This window comes from Epithele typhae (genome assembly GCF_022376455.1).
Source record: "Epithele typhae strain CBS 203.58 chromosome Unknown BXZ73scaffold_4, whole genome shotgun sequence".
NCBI lineage: Eukaryota > Fungi > Basidiomycota > Agaricomycetes > Polyporales > Epitheliaceae > Epithele > Epithele typhae.
Genome location: NW_025954195.1, coordinates 774,885 through 788,274, shown reverse-complemented (window position 1 = coordinate 788,274; position 13,390 = coordinate 774,885). Strand labels below are relative to the sequence as shown.

At 59.4% G+C, this 13,390-nt stretch overlaps 5 protein-coding genes across 5 annotated transcripts; 3 read left to right on the top strand and 2 right to left on the bottom strand.

The window, feature by feature from the left end:
- Nucleotides 1–165: 165 nt before the first annotated feature.
- Nucleotides 166–950, bottom strand: BXZ73DRAFT_87624 (Psf2-domain-containing protein; the record flags this gene model as incomplete). The annotated part of the gene is made up of 5 exons (XM_048024650.1): nucleotides 166–282; nucleotides 333–450; nucleotides 506–602; nucleotides 666–780; nucleotides 831–950. 5 exons carry the CDS (start codon nucleotides 948–950, stop codon nucleotides 166–168), a joined length of 567 nt encoding a protein of 188 aa, XP_047882077.1.
- A 304-nt stretch (nucleotides 951–1,254) lies between these two features.
- BXZ73DRAFT_40427 (uncharacterized protein) lies at nucleotides 1,255–3,874 on the top strand (the record flags this gene model as incomplete). Its single annotated transcript, XM_048018574.1, has 3 exons — nucleotides 1,255–2,953; nucleotides 3,011–3,183; nucleotides 3,236–3,874. The coding sequence occupies 3 exons, from the start codon at nucleotides 1,255–1,257 to the stop codon at nucleotides 3,872–3,874; spliced, it is 2,511 nt and encodes an 836-aa protein (XP_047882076.1).
- Nucleotides 3,875–4,513: 639 nt separating this feature from the next.
- On the bottom strand, nucleotides 4,514–5,746 carry BXZ73DRAFT_74246 (uncharacterized protein; the record flags this gene model as incomplete). Its single annotated transcript, XM_048021997.1, has 1 exon — nucleotides 4,514–5,746. The coding sequence occupies one exon, from the start codon at nucleotides 5,744–5,746 to the stop codon at nucleotides 4,514–4,516; it is 1,233 nt and encodes a 410-aa protein (XP_047882075.1).
- Nucleotides 5,747–9,026: 3,280 nt separating this feature from the next.
- BXZ73DRAFT_97301 (uncharacterized protein) lies at nucleotides 9,027–10,270 on the top strand (the record flags this gene model as incomplete). The annotated part of the gene is made up of 3 exons (XM_048027318.1): nucleotides 9,027–9,174; nucleotides 9,230–9,736; nucleotides 9,792–10,270. 3 exons carry the CDS (start codon nucleotides 9,027–9,029, stop codon nucleotides 10,268–10,270), a joined length of 1,134 nt encoding a protein of 377 aa, XP_047882074.1.
- A 1,751-nt stretch (nucleotides 10,271–12,021) lies between these two features.
- BXZ73DRAFT_40468 (Isochorismatase hydrolase) lies at nucleotides 12,022–12,834 on the top strand (the record flags this gene model as incomplete). Its single annotated transcript, XM_048018580.1, has 2 exons — nucleotides 12,022–12,090; nucleotides 12,178–12,834. The coding sequence occupies 2 exons, from the start codon at nucleotides 12,022–12,024 to the stop codon at nucleotides 12,832–12,834; spliced, it is 726 nt and encodes a 241-aa protein (XP_047882073.1).
- Between the last annotated feature and the right edge of the window lie 556 nt (nucleotides 12,835–13,390).

Sequence of the window (13,390 nt, the reverse complement as noted above, 5' to 3'; positions counted from 1 at the left end):
GGTGTCGACGGACTCATAGACTTGATGGCAAACACTCATCGGCTTCTCTATCGCAACCCTGTGTTTGAACGCCAAACGGCTGGCACACGTATACACATTGTATATGTTTGTATGAGCTCAGAAAGTGAATCATTCCAACTATTTAAACATTGGTTATTGCCTTTGTTATGTTTCATCCATTTGGTTGGACGTGGGTGCTCGGGTGAGTTGGGTCAGAACGTTCATACCGCGCACGAAAAACGGTCGAATCTCGTTGATCTCCATGGCGCATAGATTCGGCAACTATACAAATGATGAGCGACGCCATTTGAATGGACAGCGCGAGTGCATACCGAAACTTCAATCCGACTAAGTTCAGTTAGACCCTCACGACTCTTGGCCTGTCGGGCTTCTCTGATATCTTTTAAGAGCGTCCTCAGTTTTTCTGGATTTTGCAGATCGTCCGATGCGCTAATGATTGCAGAAATGAGCAGCGATTCATGCCTCAGATCTGGAAATTTCCTACACATCCAGCAGAATCTTGGCAATTTCAGCGAAGCGGAATGGCATCTCGCTGAAGTCAGATGACGTTGTTTCTTGCGTTAGCCGGTCCTGTAGGAATTCTAAAAAAAGGCTAGTATATGAGCTAAGCTAATTGTTGGGAATATGTATTGTCCCAGACGTACCAACGTTGAGCCATGGTGGAGGGACGATATGACATTTCTTCTTCAGCTTGAGGTTAGATGCCATCCAAAATGGGACTTTGCATTTTGTAGGAGGCCGCAATGGACCGTACGCCCCCTGGGAGCTCGTGTAAATAGTCATTCTTACACTACCCATGGTATATTCACCGATATGAACGCGGTACGTTCCATCGAGACCAAAGGCACAATCTCGACCAGTTGCTCGGACGCAACAAGTTCGAGCTCTGGTGGTGTGATGGACGTCCTGAGCGAAGGTGGGAGTGCCATTTCAGCTATAGGTCAAACTTTGAGACAGAAAGACTAAAAAGTCACAAAGGCCGGACAAGCAGGCTCAGGAGGCGCCAGATGCGAGTCTTGAGCCGCGTCGATCGAAAATCACGATCACGTGGAACAACGCGTGTCGCGTACTATGCCACGGTTCAGATTGAGCCCATCTCCGACGATCCGTTCACTCCTCCCTCTCACCACCAGCCGCCGCACACGTACTGCTACTACCATTCTCGCCGATTAAGAACTTGCTCTGTGGACGGGGCTTTCGGTGGGGCTCTGCATCTTTATCCTTGTACACACAATGCTCGGCGCACGCACCAAGCAAATCTTTGCATACGGCAAACGGGGGCAACGCGTGGTCAATGCATACGATGAGCGCAAGTCAAGGCACTTGGATCTAGACTCGACGCAAGAGGGCCAAGCGGGAAGTGTGTCCGCTCACTCGTTCAAAGAAATATCTGTTGTATCTGGCCACCCCAGCAAGTCAATCCCATCAAGCTCCAACGCATCTGAGAACCACACATCTGTGCGAGCCAAACAGGTCAAAAGGTCCCCGAAGGTCGCAAAGGTCGGTGGAGCAGTTGCCGTTAAACCCGTTCGTCGACTTCCCCTTGGTTCCATCCCTCCCAATGCACCCTCCTCCCCAGCCGTGCCTCCAACCATGCGCAAGAAGCGTTGGCAGACAGTCATGAAGGCTTCTCCGCTGGTACCAAACAGTCTCGTAGTCGACATCGATATAGTGGTCCTCGATTCCCAGGGAATACGAGTCAGCCAGGAACATCGGATATCGAAGGGCAGTGTACAAACCAATGTTTATGTCGCGATGTCTCCCAAACGGCCCAGAGTAGTGGATCGGATGAAGCCCCGAGCTACCGGCAAGCGAGCGGATCCCATCTCTGTGTCGGACTCCGAGGATGGTAGACAAGTGCTAAAACACAATGTGCGGAATGCCCGAGCCAACGCGAAACCCATTGTCATATCCGACTCCGACGACGGCTCAGAAAGCGACTACACACCAACCAAGGACGGGCCGGCAGCGTATGACGAGTCTTCAGAAGAGGAACTCGTGCTCAAGGCACCACGATTTCGTCGTCGTGGACCATCCAGGGCAGTGATATCGCCCTCTCCAACCCCGTCGATTTTATCATTTCATGAATCGGTCGTCACTCTTCCTGCACCTGCACCTGCTCCCGGACCCCAACGATCGCGGCAAGCCCCTCCTTCCGAGCCTCCTAGACTACCCCCGGCGCCACCTCAGCCACTTCAGAGACATGTTACGCTCCCTCCGAAACAAGCTCGTCGAGATACCCTCGGGCCCTTCACATCCCTACCTTCCCTCGATGCAGCCGATCCTACTCGATCCAAACCAAGGCAGCTAACGCCCATTCGAAAACGTCCTGGACAGCCCTCATTCCCCGCTCCACCCTCACCCCCTTCCCCTACCACCCCATCCGATCTCAACTCCGATCTCGACTTCGACTTCGCCCAGCTTGCGCTTTCTCCGGGAGCCCTCGCGGAAGTCCAGCGGCTCGATTTCGGTGCTCCAGATCCCGGCCTCCCGGAGTACGTCGTACCGCTCCTGAACGAATGCTCTCAAACGACCGCGCACGAGTTCTCCGCATTCATCGACATGTTTCCGTTCGACCCTATCGTGCGCGAAGGACACGGGTCTAGCACACATGCGACCTTCCAGAAGATCGGCGAGGCCTGTTACTCTGAGGTCTTCGGGATTGGAGATGTCGTCCTCAAGATTATCCCGCTCCGTGACGAAGCACGCTCAGGTCTACCTGATGCCGCCTTTGCAACCAAGGACAGCCCCGAAGTCAGCGACGCGAAGGATGTTCTCAAGGAGATTCTCGTCACGAGGGCAATGGGTTCGTGTTGTGCGGGCTTCACGGAATTGCTGCGTGCGTACGTAGTACGCGGCAAGTATCCGTCGCTGCTACTCGACTTGTGGGATGATTATGACAAACAAAAAGGGAGCGAAAGCGTTCGTCCAGGTTAGTCTGCGTCTGATTGATTTTCTCAGTGTGACGTACTCATCTGCTGCGTACTAGACTCGTTCTCCGTCTCACAGCTCTACGCCATCATCGTTCTACCAAATGGTGGTCCCGATTTGGAGGCGTTCACCTTCAGTACACCCACCAAGACCGGTTGGAGACAGGCCTGCAGTCTCTTCTGGCAAGTCACGCGGACCCTCGCAGAAGCTGAAGAGCTCGTTCACTTCGAGGTATGTGCACACCCTGATTTGTCTCATGCTATGTTCACACCAGCCATCGCAGCATCGCGACCTCCACTGGGGCCAGATCCTTGTCAAGAACGTCCCCCTCCCCACCCCGCGCAAGTCCGACCCGAAGTCCTCTTCCTCGTCCACCACCACCGCCCCGCCGCTCTCGATGGACGACCCCGCGCATGGCGTCCTCGCCACCGTCATCGACCTCGGCCTCTCGCGCATGGACGACGGCTCGGGCACGGGCGCGCCGCACTGGACGCCGTTCGACCCCGAGATCTTCGCGGGCGAGGGCGACGAGCAGTTCGACGTCTACCGCCAGATGCGCGCCCACATCGCCTCCTTCCCCCCTCCCCACCCTGCGTCCCGCGGCGGCGGGGACGGGGACTGGGCGGCGTTCCACCCGCGGACGAACGCGATGTGGCTCGGGTACTTGGCCAGAAAGCTCTTGCACGCGAAGCGGCTGCGCGCGCCGCCGGCGACGCGCCCCGCGGAGCGTGCGGCGCACGAGTGCCTGCGCGAGGTCACGGCCGTGCTCCCCGTCGCGGCCGTGGGTGCGGGCGGGCGGCAGGAGGAGAAGGGGAAGCCGAGACGGGGCAGACCGCGCAAGACGCACGCGCCAGACGTGGCAGGCCCGGGGAGCGCGACGGAGTTGTGGGAAATGGGCCTAAAGAAGGGGTGGGTGTGGTAGTGGTACTTGGGAGAGCGAGACGTTTTCCCGGACTTGTTTGAGATGGGGGACTGGGGACGTGAAAATTCTGTTTTGGCTATGGTTGGATGTATTTTGTCGCGTCTGTAATCTTGATACCCAGACTATCTCGCCGTCGCGATGAGATGTGCACTCGCGCGTCAGATTCGGACATTGGGTTCAAGAAGGCAATGTGTAGGACGGAACAAATGCTCATTAAATCGTCGTAGTCGTCACAACTATGAGGGGCAGTACTGCTACAGGAGGCGGGTGGGTACGTACATACATGCGTGATTTGGTACTTCTCGGGCGAATAACAGACTGGTTGGGAGATGGTATCATGGTCCGCTAGCGATGCAGTAGAGGCGTGTAGTATGTACGAGTGCGTGTGGCGCGGCGTGTGTGGTGTGGATGTACTTCGGAGACTTCCCGTCAGAGCAAGGTAAGACAGCTATACAGGGTGCGGTGTGGGACAACAACGGAAGCGGGCATAACGATGATAGGAGAACAACCCTGGAGACATGGTGTGGGGGCGAAGATGTACAGGGCCGATGATAGAGAATAAGATAGCGTGGGCGGGGCACCTCTGAGGCGGACGCTCCGCCTCGATGCAATCGTGGATGGCGGCGAGATTGAGGACGGTTACTCCCCGTTGGCGCGGCGGCCTCGCGTGCTCCTGGGCTTCGAAGGAGACGGGGGCTTCTCCGCCGTGGCGACCTTCTGCTTCTTCTTCTGCGGCGCGGTGCCGTTGCCCGCGGTGTGGTGGCCGCGGCTCGACGATCGCGCCGAGGCGCGTGTGGACTTGCCATGAGAAGACGGGAGAGGAGGTGGGGGTGGTGCGCGGGAGCGGAAGTGGTACCTCGTCTGCGGCGCTGCCTCCACGGGGGTCATGTCCGAGTCGTCGTCGTCGTGGGAGCGTTTTCCGACAGACGACGGACTGCTTGAACCGCGATCAGACCCTTTCTCTGGCGACGTCGGCGGAGGTGAGACGGAGGGCGAGGTGGGGGTCGGACCACCGAAGACGGACATGGGCGGCATCTGGAGCGGCTGGGGGAGGCGCATCGAGGACAGCCCGGCGGCGGCGGGGTACGTCGAAGCCTGGCGTGCGAGCGGTGCTGGCTGCTGGGGGCGCTCGGGAGAAAAACCGAGGCCTTGGGTGGCGACCTGGGACCCCGGCCGGTCGAGGTTGCACAGTTGTGGGAGGACGGAGTCGATTTGAGAGAGTGGCAGCTCGGGATGTTGGCCATCCGGCCACTGGAACGAGCCGTTGGGCGTGACGAGAGGCGTGTCCACCCACATGTCGGTGTCCTGGGTGTCGGGCTGGAGGCTGGGTTGGGACTGCTGCGACGGAGGGATAGCGTTTGGACTGAGAGCGAGGAGCGGAGAGCCTCGCACGGGCCGCTGTCGTGGAAGGGTGTACGGCTGCGGCGCAGAGGCGTGTCCGTCCCCGGAAGGGAAGGTGCTTGGGTAGGGCAGGGTCCGATCGTGCAGGGGCCGTTCGTCCGGGACGTCGTTGTCGTCAATGGGCTCGGTGAGCGTCCGTTCCAAGTTCAGAGTCTGCGGAACCTTCTTGCGCCACCGACCAGCAGGGGTGGCGCCGGTGCCATTTGAGTCGATGTACCAAGTGCGGACGGCGTCGGGATGAAGCTCGTCTTCACTCTCCTCGCGCTCGAGACCGGGACGATCGAGCTTTATGCCGTTAGCATAGCCGCCAGTGCGTCGTAGAGGAACTGGGTGGCGGGGCCCTGGCTGAGTCTGGACTGCATAGCGTTTGACGACGGGGACTGGCGGAAGGTTGCTTTCGTGGAAGAAGTCGCGGACCTTGATGCCGAGGGTGGTTAGCGCCTCGCGGTGCTGGGCAGGGTCGTCGGGCATGGTGGCTGATGGGGGGTGCTGAGAAGCGATGGCGGCGTACTCAGCCTGCTGGCTCTATAAAAACCGCCGTCAATTACCTGAAGGAGAGAACAATGGGAGACGCAAGTGGACGCACCGAAGAGGGTGTGGCGAGGGACGAGTGGCCCAAGTCGGATGAAGGATCGTGCGGTGGCGATCGGAAAAGGCCATCAGGGGTTGATGCACGCATACGAGAAGCTGTAGAACGAGCCAGCCCGAAGGATTGGACTTGGGATGGGATGGTTGGAATCCGGGTTGTGCTGTGCGAGTGGTCGAGATTGCGGTGCGTTGATGTGGCTCAGACGGGCAGGCTTCAGACAGACGGATATTCAGCGTGAACGACAGGTGCACACACGGTGCTCGTGGTTGGAAAGCAAGCAGGGAAAGCACCAAGGAGCGGAGGCGAGCTTTTGAGAGGCGACGAGCAGGGCAGTGTGGGCGTGGCTGCCGAGTCAGATCTCGCACTGCCACGATTGCCGCCCACTCAACATTCCCACAGTCACGCGACCAGCCACCGCCTGCCACCCGCCACAGCTGACTCCACAGCTTTCAACCAGTGACATGAATTCACCTCTTCGCTCAATACCTATCTAGATACCCATGGTCGTCGCCGAAACTCCCCGGTTGGAAATAACACCCGGCTATGGCTGGCATGACATCCCGCGGGATATCGGGAGACCGACGTCCCTTCAAATTGAGCGCCCACGAAGTCTGTATGCATGTGTCGCTCAGGTGTTCCCGCCAGCTTCTTCACCTTCAGATCATCAGCAGCTTCCGGTCCTTGTCTCCGATATTCAGCGATCACGACAGTCCACAACACCAACCACGCTTGTATCCCGTACAGATAAACTGTCGAGTTGTGGCACACCCTTGATGATGGTGCGGCGGAGTTGGGCAGTACCGGCTCCGCAGGTCTCCGAGGCTATTTTCTCGTCTACAGGTAAACATGGCTGGCAGTCTCTCTCAGAACCATATGTAGCGGTCTTTGCGGTCACTTGTGCAGTGTATAGCAGTGAGCCTTATGGCGGTATTAGTAGGGCGGGCTTTGGGATCTGGTTCTTCCTCGTCAAGAAGCCAGGTAGAAGGCCTTGTTATCACGCATCCGCAGAGAGTATGCTCTGTCCAGGTGAGGTATCTAGCTTACGGTGCACATTCGACTGGCATCGAGCCGACTTGCAGAAACGAGGTGCGACGGGCCTTTTGTGGTGGTAGCTTCTGGGCGCGGTTCGCAGATGCCTTGGGACGTTCCGCCCGCGTACACCGCTGAGTAAATAACTCACGTGGTCTGGTGTGGCGGGGGTGATTCTGAGGGTATTTATACGGGGCCATGTCGCATACCGACACCCACTAAAGAATCGCCGTCTGGAATTGAATCTAGAGCTGTGGTTGTTACGCGGCGCTCATTTCTCGGGTGTCCGGAAGGAATGGCCACGTGTGAAAGGCTCGGTCGAGTCGGTGCCGCATCTCGCCTGCATGGCACTGTGATTATCTGTCACCGCCTACTTGGCAACACTATCCTGCCCATCGTACCCACGTTCGAATGTTCGCAGAAACTAGTTCGGGATCCGTGCGGCGTTGCCTGGTGATTGCTTGTAGGTGATCCCTCTACGTCCCATGACCCCTCGACAACGATGCTTCTTCTCAACACCTCGGCGAATGGTACAACGAAGGTATCGGAATTTGGCCACGCCCGCTGCGGAATATTAGCGCATCAAGACCTATGTGGTCTGACCTCCCCCTCTGCGTCAATACTCCTGGCGGGCCTTCTTTTCTTGCTACTGAGGAGCATTAATTCATGTACTGTACAGATCGTACGCCACCTGTTGCTCTAGGTGCGTTATCGTGGCAGACTAGGGCTGCTCAATATTCAATATTCAATTCTCAGCTCGAACAGCCAGCTCACATTTTGATGTACGTACAGTCATCGCCCCTGAATGACCGCCATCGGACGCGCCACCGAAGTCTGGTGTTGCGATCGGAGCGCCGCGCACCACATGATGATATGTCGAAGGGGATCAATATATCAACAACCGCAGAACGCAGCGACCCTCGGTAAGTACGCCGATCGAAGATGAGTGCGAGGAAAGGCAGACAAGCAAGTAAAGTGACAGGACGAGTCAGTCTAGGAGGCATATAAAAGAAATGATTAGACTCGTATCCTAGTCCGTTGGTCTTGACCGTGACCAGGGGCGGGAGAACGGTCCAACGGAACAGGCGAGGTCTTGAGCCACCGGACCAGTCGCATTGGGTAAAAAGGCTTTCAAGTGGCATTTGACCCTCTGGAGGAACGAGGTGTCCCCCCGTCAAGTGCACGTCCAAGCTCGATGGGCGTATATAGATAGATATGTGATACTCACATGGTAACTCACGAAGAGAGCTCATGAAGTGCCGCACGGACCGTTCGAAGGTCGTGGCAATCGGGGGCCGCGCCACTCTCCAGACGGTGGCAACGCTTCCGTCTTCGACTATCCCGCGTATTCAACAAGAACAACTTGATATGGTGCTGAACGCGTGCGCGTGGAGAAACGTGGACGCAAAAGCGCCCGGGGGTTTACATTCCAGCTAAGGCGAACTTGAGCCCGACCTGGTTCGCGCCGTTGGAGCGCATTTTGCGCGTAGAGGTGATCTTTACATAGCGAGAGTAGCGAGAGTGAGGCTGAAGATTTGGGCAGGGAAGGCGAGCAGGCGAGAGCTGAGAGCTGAGATGGCTGAGAGTCGAGGTGGGTCTCGGCGGCGCGGTCGTGTCAGGTGGACGTGTTGCAGATGGACGTGGAGGGTTCGAGATTACCTGTGTCAATGCTGTCGTCGCTCGTGTTCCTTTATGCTACTATATAGCCTCGAATGCAAACAGCTAGGGACAGGCGGGCAGAGGGAAGGCCGAATTATGCGCACGACTCTTGTCGCCGGTCGGAGCCCGCTAAGAGTGTGTCGGGGCCCAAGGGGCTGGTAGCGAGGGCAGAAATGATGCTGGTCGCGGCGGGTGGAAGGAGGCAGCGAATAAGGAGAGGGGAGAGCGGGCGTAGCGAAGGGGTGGGCGTGGCGGTGCCGGGTGAGGATCGTTATGGGGCGGTGATCATCAAGGAACGCTCCCTGTGTGGTCTGAGACCGCGGGCTCAGCCCGTCCGCGTGCGACCTGCCCGTCGCGGGTTGCGGCTCGTGCTCAAACACGTATATTGCTGCTCTGGCAGCGCCGACCCGCCACTTGCCCCCTTCTTCTTCCCCCCTTCGTCTCCCGCTTTCGAGCCTTCCTCGGCCGTCCGCCATGTCGGGCCTTACCATCTTCGCAGACGACCGAGATCTCAACTCTATCACGTACACGGGCTCCTGGTCTGGGGTCCAGGTCACAGGTGCATTCTCTGGTACTGTCACCGAAGGTCCCGAAGGTGCTGCAGCATCCTTCACATTCAACGGTGAGCGCAATAGACCCGTCTCAACAATCAGCCACTGATCATGACGGCTGCTCAGGCATTTCGGTTGCCGTCTATGCCTTGACCAACAGCGATCTCACTCTCCAGACTCCTGTGGTTAAGTTCAACATCGATGGGGTCCAAGTCGACGGAGAATACCCGTCCCTCAGAAATCAATCGCTGTTTTTCTATCAGGATAACCTGCTGCCCGCGTCTCATACTTTGACCTTGACCGTCATTTCCGCGGATCCCCTCTTCCCCTTGTATCTCGACGCATTTGGCTACACCCCTTCCCCCGGCGTCTCCGCTACCAACGGCCAGACCGCCGCCACGTCCCTCGCGCCTGTCACCGTCACTTTCACTCCCACTTCCTCCAGCACTTCGCCTCCCAGTAGCAGCTCGGCCGCCGCACCCGTCGGTGCCATTGTCGGCGGTGTCGTCGGCGGCCTCGCCTTCATCGGCTTGATCATCGCCGCCGTCTGGTTCACATGCTTCCGCCACCGGACAAACAGGCCATACTTCTACGCCTCCTCCGCCAAGGCCGCGGATCTGCTGCACGAAGAAGGTACGTCGGAGATCAGACTGCTTTCCGCGTCGCTCTGCTAAATCGTCGCCCACAGAAGCCAAGCCCACCCCGTTCCCTCACTCCGCCCCGACCACCGTCTACGCGCCCAGCGCCCCTCCCTCCCAAGGCCCCCAGTCTACATACGCCCCCTCGAGCGTCGGCTACGGCCAGCAAACGCAGTACCCCGCCGCGATGCCCAGCGCCTACTCCGCACCCTCGCACTACGCCCCCTCCGAGGGCCCGATGAGCGAGTACAGCTCCGGGTCGTCCGCGCTCGGCGGCTCGCAGCTCGGGCTCGCCTCAGGGTCGCGCCCGCAGCAGCCGCGCGCGAGCCCGAACCAGCCGGGGAGGAGCAAGGCGGCCGAGGCCGGGATGCTGAGCGTGCCCGAGGAGGTGATGTACAACGCGGACTCGGGCGTGCGCTTCGACGCGAACGGGCAGCCAGTGCCCGTCGCCGGCTCCTCATCGTCGGGCGCGGGTGCCGGTCCCGCGGCGCCGTTGACGGACGTGCCGCCGTCGTACAGCGCGACGTGAGAGGGGGGACGGGGAGGAGGCCTTGGGTATCGTGTCGGGCGCGTCCTCGCAGGACGGTTGGTTGCTGGGCATGAGCTCTTGCTGTCCCGTCATTTTCTTTGATCGCATGTCTTTCGTATCAGGTCTAAAACTTACGTCACAGTCTTGGGGGGGTGTTTACGAGATCCATCACTATTTACTGCCACTCCTTATGGCGATGTGTAGAACTTACGAATCGATTAATATCGAATGGCATGCATCGTATGAGTTGGAAGGGATGGAGGGACCTGACGGACTCGCTGGTGGGACACATTCTTGGCTTCAATTACTCCCATCTGCGTCGACTCCGCTGGCAGCCTCGTCGCGCATCTTGACTTTAGCCCCCTGCATCCAATTTCCGCGCTCACTAAGTACAATTGCTTAGTTCCGCTGTGCCGCGGGGCGGCACGCACGGGGCCCGGCACCATTCCGGCGCGCGGCCCTCTCAAGACCCCGCATCTGCATACACTGCGCCCTCTACCGTCGAACACGAGCAGCTCAGACGGGCGATGGTCTTCCAACAACCGCATCCTCTGCGCGAGCGAGAACAGCGGAGGCTTGTCCTCTGCCGTTGTATACGGTGATGTGAGCGTACTGGCCCCGACGGCTGTGCTCGGTGTATGGTTGGGGATCAGGGTCCTGGAGCTCGCCGGCCCTAGCTGTGCCGAGGAGGGTATTTGCAACGTCCTTACTTGTGTGGTAGTAGGCGTGATCGGCACGCGCGATCAGGAACAGGAGAGTCTGCGCGCACGCGTTTGCAAAAAGAAAGAGAAAACCGCCCCACGAAACCACATCGAGCGCACGACGTTATCAAACGGGGAGGGACGTGCTGACGCGACGCGCGCGCGCCGTTCGCCTTCTTCGTCACTCGGACCGTTACTAGCCGCTCCTTACCTTAGGTACCCTCCTGATATGTGTGCAGTTGGAGCATACTACGTACTAACCACCGTATTCATCTTCGTTCTGGCTCAGACCATGCTGCGCACCACGATGGCCGAAAAGCGTGGGCATGAGAAGGATGGTTCACTGCATCCCCAGCCCAAACCCAAAAGATATCAGCTGAACGTCAATTAAGCGCTCTTCAGGTCCGTGCGGCTGCGAAACCACGGCAGATTCAAACCACGGCAGATTCGGTAGACTACATTGCTCCACATTGACTATATGCCTTGAAGCTCATCGAGGGAAGCAAACCGCAGACGTAGCAGGCACTGACGTCACTCTCATCCCGTGCACCTGCCCAGTCCGCACTCGCACGCACCTGCGCCCTATTGTACTCCAGGACGTGTGGTCCCGCAGAGAGCCCACGCGCTACACAAGCCCGCTAACCCGTAACGAGAGAGCAGATGCGTGCCCGATCGTCGTCCCGTTCCCCAGGAGTGCTTCTCCGATTCCCCGAGGCCAGCAGTAGTACTAGCAGAAAGTTCAAGCACGCGCGCGCGGTGCCCCCCGAACCCTCTTCCATCCACCTCTACAGGCATCTCCAAAGGAACTCCCCAACGCGGTCTGTTCAGACCAGCCGGCAGCTCCAGGCCAAGTTGCATCATCGCGTAGCGCTCTCGCAGCTCCGAGGCTTATCGCGGGCGCCTCCCCTCTTCAAGCCCAACCACCAAGATCGCCCGCGGCCGCTGAGACTCTATCGTCCGTACGTGAGCACCTCTGCCCCCGCCCTTCCGCGGCGGATACCTCCTTCCTTGTGCTGACCGCCACCGGGCCCTCAGTCAGACGCACTTGCCATGCTCGTCCCGCCGACCTTCCGCCCGGCGCTGATCATCGTCGACGTCCAGGAAGACTTCTGCCCACCCGTACGTGCGTCCGACTCCCGAGTCTCCGCCCCCTTGGGCGACCATCACGCACTAACACACACGCCCTCCCTCCACCCGCTCGGGCAGGACGGCGCGCTCGCGGTCCCCGACGGCCGCGCCATCGTCCCGACCCTCCTCCGCCTCGCCGCGCTCCCGGGCTTCGCGCTCAAGGTCGCGACCAGAGACCACCACCCGCCCTCGCACGTCTCCTTCGCCGCGAACCACCCCGGGCGCACGCCCTTCGCGTCCACCACGACCGTCGTGAACCCCGCGAACCCCGCGGAGCGCTACGAGACGCGGCTGTGGCCCGTGCACTGCGTGCAGGGCACGCCGGGCAGCGAGCTCGTGCCCGAGCTGCGCGCGGCGGAGGCCGAGGGCCGGCTCGACGCCGTCGTGTGCAAGGGCACGGAGCCGCGCGTGGAGATGTACTCGGCGTTCCGCTCGCCGCTCCGCGCGCCGCCGCTCGCGAGCGCGGTGAGCGACCTGGAGGCGCGGCTGCGGCGGGCCGACGTCACCGACGTGTTCGTCGTCGGGCTCGCGGGGGACTACTGCGTGGCGAGCACCGCGCGGGACGCGCGCGAGCTCGGCTGGCGCACGTACGTCGTCCAGGAGGGCACGCGGTGCGTCGGGGGCGACGACGGGTGGGCGGACACGTGCAAGGTGCTCGTCGCAGAAGGCGTCCAGGTCGTCTCCGAGGACGGAGAGGAAGTGGGATGGGTCAAAGCGCTCGGGGGAGAGAGTTGATTGAAAGCAAGGTACTCAGATAACAGGACGGTCACGGAATGTAAGATACGCAGGAGATTGCTTCGATCGCATGGGTGGAGTGTAAGAGCGTGGTCGCGAGATCTATGGTTGGGAGTCAGACAGTATAAGCATACACAGAGCGATTTACGAGAGGCCACTTATCATGTGGGTACATAATGACGGTATCATACAAGGCGCGTGCTCTTAATTGGCTCGCCGAGATCATCGAGGTAGGCCGAAGTCATAAGCGGAGGCATGAGGTATCCAGGAGCATCTGGGTATCAAAGCATGAGAGGGAAGTGATGAAGCATGGGATGAACACGCTTGGCTGGTACTTTCTGAGGGCCGATACTGAGGGTTTGGCCACGTAACGTGGCGGGCGGTGTTCGTTGTGGTTGTTTTGCTTCCAATTTATATGAGGGGGTACTGTTTGCGGAAAGACCAGCTACGGTGTCATGGGTCGAGTGCTGAAGTCGATCACGCCGTCCCTAGAGGAAGGAAAGCAGTCAAAATCGACAGACCGAGTCACACGGGGGACAGATGATGCGCCGAGGGG